The following is a 6,000-nucleotide window of genomic DNA, read 5'->3' on the forward strand; positions in this document are numbered from 1 at the left end:
GAACAGTCTTCTGGTCACTGATTAATCCTTAGAGAGCGTTCCTTATTAATGAAAATATAACAATATGTTGTTAGACTGATTTCAAGAGGATAATGCATAGGATGTTAAAAATTACAAGTGTTGAATCCTCCAGAAACATAGGAATTAGCCTGAGAGGAAGAGGTCAGGTTTTTCTTAGGGAAAAACAATCTATGAAAGAACGTGGAAAAGGCGGAATAGCGTGAAGCTCTGGAGAAAGGTGCTTAAACTTCACTGTTGTTTATTGCTTTACCCACAGCAATGAAAATGGGGGGAATTTCAGATGAACCTTTCCTCAGTGAGAAGGAGTTCTTTTTGACTGATGTGTGGATTCAAGTCAAACTCTCCAATCATTTTGGCCAAAGGAAAGGAAGGACATAATTTTCCTAGATAAAAGCGATTCTTTTCAGCAAGCAAAATTAATGTTTGATTTCAAATTGAGATAAGTTTCATATAAAACATATCTGGAAATAAAATGATTTTCAGACTTCCTGAAAACCTACTTACTTGATTTACCAACAGAAAAAAAAATGGACTATCATGTTGGACATAATTGCTTTGTCTGATATTTATCATAGCAGGTGCTTATTCAGTTTTAAAGAAGTCTTTATCTTAAATGTATGTAATTTAATCTCACTGTAAACTAACTTTGTCACAACCTAGTGGAAAGAACAGAAGTCAGAGTGAGGAAAACATTCTCAGTACAAGAGGCATGCTGAGTGTAGAGGGCCAGTGTGGCCTCACACTGGATAATTCCTTCCCCAAATGCTTGCAGCTAATTCCCAGTGCTGCTTCTTACATCAGAAGCAGCTGCCTGCAGCCTGTTGCTGACTGCTGTAGTCTTTTCCATCAACTCTGAACATGGGCCACTCCATATGGCATAGTCCTCCACATTGTCCCAGTCCTCACAATATGCATACAACATACACAATATATATGGCTGGTAGAGTCATATACAGTGTGGTCAAAATAATGAAGTGTTCTTTGAGTAGGAGGAGACTTCCAAGTATGACATTCTTCTTAAATATAAATAACTTAGGTTCAATGTGTGCATCCTCCTATAGCCTACAATTGTCAAATGCAACATTAAAATCAATGCCTTTCTCAGTTTGTGGTGTACTACTAAATCCATGTTTACCTACAGACACACACATTTCCTCAGGAGGTGGTAGCCTCCTGCTTTCACACACCTAAGGACTTCATTGCAGTACACTAAGTATTAATGTATTGTGCATAAGAAGCAAAACATACACTGTACAATTTCATGTGGATGCAGTTACCTAACTGGGGGGATATAATGCAGCTATGAAATCATTACTCTTTTCGGGGAGCACACAGCACTGTGATAGATAGTAATGGGAGGACTAATGTCTCATAGGAGTCCTAGGTAAGTAGTAATGTAGTAATGTTACTGACAGACAGTAAGTAACGGAGTTTTCTGTCTTCCAACTTCTAGCTAGAGAAGTTTTGCCAGATTTGGTCTCGATACTTCCTGACTACGTCCCAGGGTCTGATATTGCTTGTGAAACCACAGCTTCAGTCTGCTACACCTTATACAATTTGACACAGAGCAGTTCTCACAATGCACGGCTTCTCCTAAATTCTGGTGGCCTGCCAAAGATCATTGCCATCAGCATGAACGACAGGTAAGATGGTTGAGAAGCCTTCCCCTCTCCTCCCTCCTTTCCTTCAGGAAAAAAAAAGAAAAAAAGAAAATGCAACCTTTTCCACTTGGGAGGAAAATACTGCATCTTAAGGTACAGGATAGATTGAAAGTGATGGCAGTATGAACAGAATTACATATATTAGAAAACAAAGAAAAATCTCTTGTAACATCTGTTCCATCCACAAAGGAATGTGCTGTGTGCCAGTTCCTTAAATATGATCTCCAAAGATGAAGGCACGTTATCTATATTCTCATATATATAGTGCCAGGCTATCAGATTGTATCTGTCCCCAAAACAGTTTGTTTATTTCCTGTCCTTTGTAACACAGCTCGGATAACTTTTAAACTTCAGCACGGGAGTACATTTTGTAGAAAAGATAGAGCTGTATGTAAAAATTATGTATAGATTCATTATAGGTATAAGTCCTGAATTTTCTTTAATAATTCTTTAATATTTAATCACATGCAACCAACATTTAATCAAAATAGAATAATGATTTATGAATAGGGGTAATTATTCTGTTTGCCTTCTTCTCTTTTTACATAAAGAAAGAAGAAATTCATCTCAGTAAAGGAGGCCTAATTTTGTCTAACTAATGAGACATTTAAACTGCTGGGAAGATCATTCAGAATTATTCTGAGGTGCAATTTCTCAACTGAATTTGAATACTATGACATGTGCTGCAAGTTTAAGTCTATGGAGTACTTAATTTCTCTCTAATTTTGATGAATAAATGAAGTGGAAATGTATGTTTCATTTTCTTTAGTAATCAGGACAGCGTGAGATTGCTAGAATACCTAGAGAGCAAGAAAGCATCATTTGGAAGGACAGAGACAGAAAAATCTATGAGGTTATAATATCTTAAGTCTATATACACTGTGTTTAAGAAGTGGGAATTTAACCATATTTTATCATTCTTTTTACAAAATTTCAGTAACATGTTCAGCAAAGCTAGTAAGGCTGCTTCAGTCCTCCTCTACTTCTTGTGGTCACATACTGATCTCCACAATGCTTACAAAAAGGTAAGACCTGTCTTATAGCAAAGGCATTTAATTTGTCATTTCAGTTGTAGATCCCTCTCATTTGTTCCCTGGGGCCCTTAGCACTTCTGCAGTGCTTCCTGATAAGATTTCAAGGGGTGACTGAATTTGGCACTTCTCTTACTTGTGTGTAGCAGGGCCAGCAGGTCAGGGGAGATATTTCTCCCTTTCTACTCTGCTTTGAAGAGACCCCACCTGCAATACTGCATTCAGTTCTGGGGCCCTCAGCTTACAAGGGATGTGGACCCATTGAATCAGGCCCAGAGATGAACAAGGATGATGAGAGTCTTGGAGAACCTCTCCTATGAATATGTGCTGAGAGAGTAGGGGTTGTTCAGCTTGAGAAGAGATCGCATTGCAGCCTTCTAGTACCTAAAGAGAGCCTACAGGGAATCTGGAAGAGACGCTGTTGGGAAGAGTAGTAATTTTACAAGGGATAACACTTTTAAATTAAAAGAGGATATATTTAGATTAGATATTAGGGAGAAGTTCTTCACTCAGAGGGTGGTGAGGCACCGGAATGTGTTGCCAGAGAGCACGCTCATCCCTGGAGGTGTTCAAGGCCAGGTTGGATGGGGCCCTGGGCAACCTGATCTAACAGTAGGTATCCCTTGCCTATGGCAGGGGTTGGGAGTTGGATGATCTTTAAGATCTCTTCCAACCCAAACCATTCTATGATTCTGTGATAATGCTGCACAAGCAATGAATGCTCTTCAATTTGCTTACCAGTGTTTGTATTCTCTCCCTTTCTGGTTATGTATGCACTAGCAAATTTCATGAAGAATAGTGTTGCTTCCTGCTAGAGCAGTCAGATAGTGAGAAATGATGCTTAGTAGATACATACCCACCACTGACCAAACCAGTCTGACACAGAGGGCATAAGTTGCCAGAAAAAGCAAAGGAAGGGCAGAACAGCTTCTTATTTTAAACCCAGTCTTATTCTCCTTGTTCTCTGTGCCATCTGTAAGCCCACGTGTCAGTTACATTCAAGCAGAAAGGTACAGCCAGGGGAAGGTGTGGCAAACATATCTGTCATAGTCAAAATCAAACAAAAAATGACCAGCGTGAGTCAGCCAAAACCAACAAAACAGCTTGTTTCTTTCCTTTTGAGGCTCTGTACCTCCTTTTTCCAGGCACAGCTGGGTTGACTTCAACTTGTCTCCAGCCTGTATTTCAAACTGTTTTCATTCCTTATTTACCTGCAGCACAGGGTATCTGTCACCTAGAATTCCCAATAACCTAAAACTATGCTATTTTCAGGCTCTTGCTTTTAGCATATGTGTGTTAGCCAGTTTGCTTCTTAACAGAGGAACAATGAAACTGAAGTCTCCTGGATTCAAAAAAAAAAGAATAAGAAAAAAAGCACAACAGTAAGAACTGTAGATTTTTTGTTTGAAATTTGATCAAGAAAATTACTTAGCTTATTATCTCTTTACAGTCTTTCATCATACTCAGCAGTATGTTGCCTTACAAACAAGAAGACTGTATTCAAGAATAAGGGTGCTTGAATCATGCAGTAATTCATGATGGCAGGAATTTTCTGAAGCCTTTGTTATTCTGGATGTAGATAAAAGACATAATTGTCCAATCTTATTTTTAAAAAATGCTGATTACTTGCTGTTTCCCTGTAAATCAGTACCCAAGGAGATACCAAGTGTAGCACTGAAAGCTGCAAGCCACCTAATGTCTAGATGTTTTTGAAAAGTCAATCTAATAAGCAACAGAAATTACTTGATCAAATGAGATTGATACAATTATGAGGCATTATGGCATTGTCCTATACTCTTCATTTGTATAGGGTTAATCTCAACTGACATTAGTCATCTAAGAGTTATGAGTCTGTAGAGCTGGAGCCAGAGGAATAGGCAGCAGAAAGAGTTAAGAAACTCCTGGCAGTGATTCATAGTATCATAGGGCTATTCCAGATTGGAGACTTAAAAAGATCACTGAGTATAACTCCTGCCTCCACAAGGACCACCCAAAATCCAAACCCTATGTCTGATAGTGTTGTCCAAATGCTTCCTGAATTCTGGCAGCCTGTTCAATGCCCACTGACCTCTGGTGCGGAACCTTTTCCTAATCCCCAACCTGACCCTCCCCTGACACAGCTCCATGCCATTCCCTCAGCTCCTGCCACTGTCATCAGAAAGAAGAGATCAGTGTTTGCCCCTCCACTCCTCTCACAAGGAATGTGTAGAATACCCCCTCGCTCATCTTAGACTGAACTGAGTTACTCTTGGGAGATATCTCTTCAGTCTCTGTTGACTGCAGAAGACTCTACCTAGACCCTTGCTATGGCTCAATACCTATCTTTTAGGCAGGTGAACCCTTGCAGTGTCAACACTGAAGATAATGAATTATTCTTTCTTTTATTCCAAAGGCTGATTTTAAGAAGACAGATTTTGTCAATACCCGGACCACAAAAGCCTATAACTCACTTAGAGATTGAATCAGATCGTAACATCACAGAAGACATATATTGATTAGTGTAACTGTTCTCATGCGGCTGGTATTCCTGTGAATCGAGAGTATCTTGGAAAAAAGAGGCTGATTTGTAGACTTGAATGACTTGTGATAGCTGTCCTGTGTTTGTAATTTTCACCACATTGTTGTCACCATAGATCAGTATATGAATAACCAAAAATGGATTCCTCGGGACATTTGAGGTGACATTTCATCTAGGTTTACCACTACTCGGAGTTTCAGAAGACTGCCTTTAGTCTAGCAGACATTTATACACAGAGGTTTAAAATGCTGATTGGCAGCAAATACTTTTCAGAATGTTTTATACAGGTTGTTTTCAACAGAGGGTAAGCATCAATTGCACTGCTCAGGACACAGTAATTTTTCACCCTTTTGTTTTTTCACATATGCTAAATGAGAATCTCCAGACCCTGTGAGTATGCACAAGAAGCTGTTTCACTACCTGCATTATAAAAGCACTAAGGGAGTTAAAATGAGTATTTTTATATTACTTGTATTCATGTGCTCACTGGTTCTTAAGCCTCTTTCTTTCGAGATCTCATTAGCAACAGCAATAAAATTGATTTTACATAGATCTGGTTATGCCTGGCTCTCATCATGCTCCTTTATCTGGCTGTTGGAATTGATAACTGTGTCCAAAAAGGGTTTTATCTAGATACGGTATGTCAGACACTCTGGGCTGATCCGTCACTCTTTGCTAATTGCTGGTGATTCAGTGATTATTTCAAGAAAATAATAAACCAGATAAACCAATTGGAAATAAATACATAAATACATACAGCCGTGTGGTT

The 6,000-nt window shown here is 39.0% G+C and overlaps 1 protein-coding gene across 1 annotated transcript in view; it reads left to right on the forward strand.

Moving 5' to 3' along the window:
* Positions 1-5,791, forward strand: part of PKP2 (plakophilin 2) — a 41,862-nt gene extending 36,071 nt beyond the window's left edge. The window contains 3 exon segments of the mRNA XM_048955688.1: positions 1,475-1,664; positions 2,620-2,707; positions 5,106-5,791. Coding sequence (XP_048811645.1) covers positions 1,475-1,664; positions 2,620-2,707; positions 5,106-5,174 — 347 coding nt within the window. The 3' untranslated portion in view covers positions 5,175-5,791.
* The last annotated feature ends 209 nt before the right edge of the window (positions 5,792-6,000 follow it).

This window comes from Lagopus muta, chromosome 1, assembly GCF_023343835.1.
Source record: "Lagopus muta isolate bLagMut1 chromosome 1, bLagMut1 primary, whole genome shotgun sequence".
Classification (NCBI taxonomy): Eukaryota; Metazoa; Chordata; class Aves; order Galliformes; family Phasianidae; genus Lagopus; species Lagopus muta.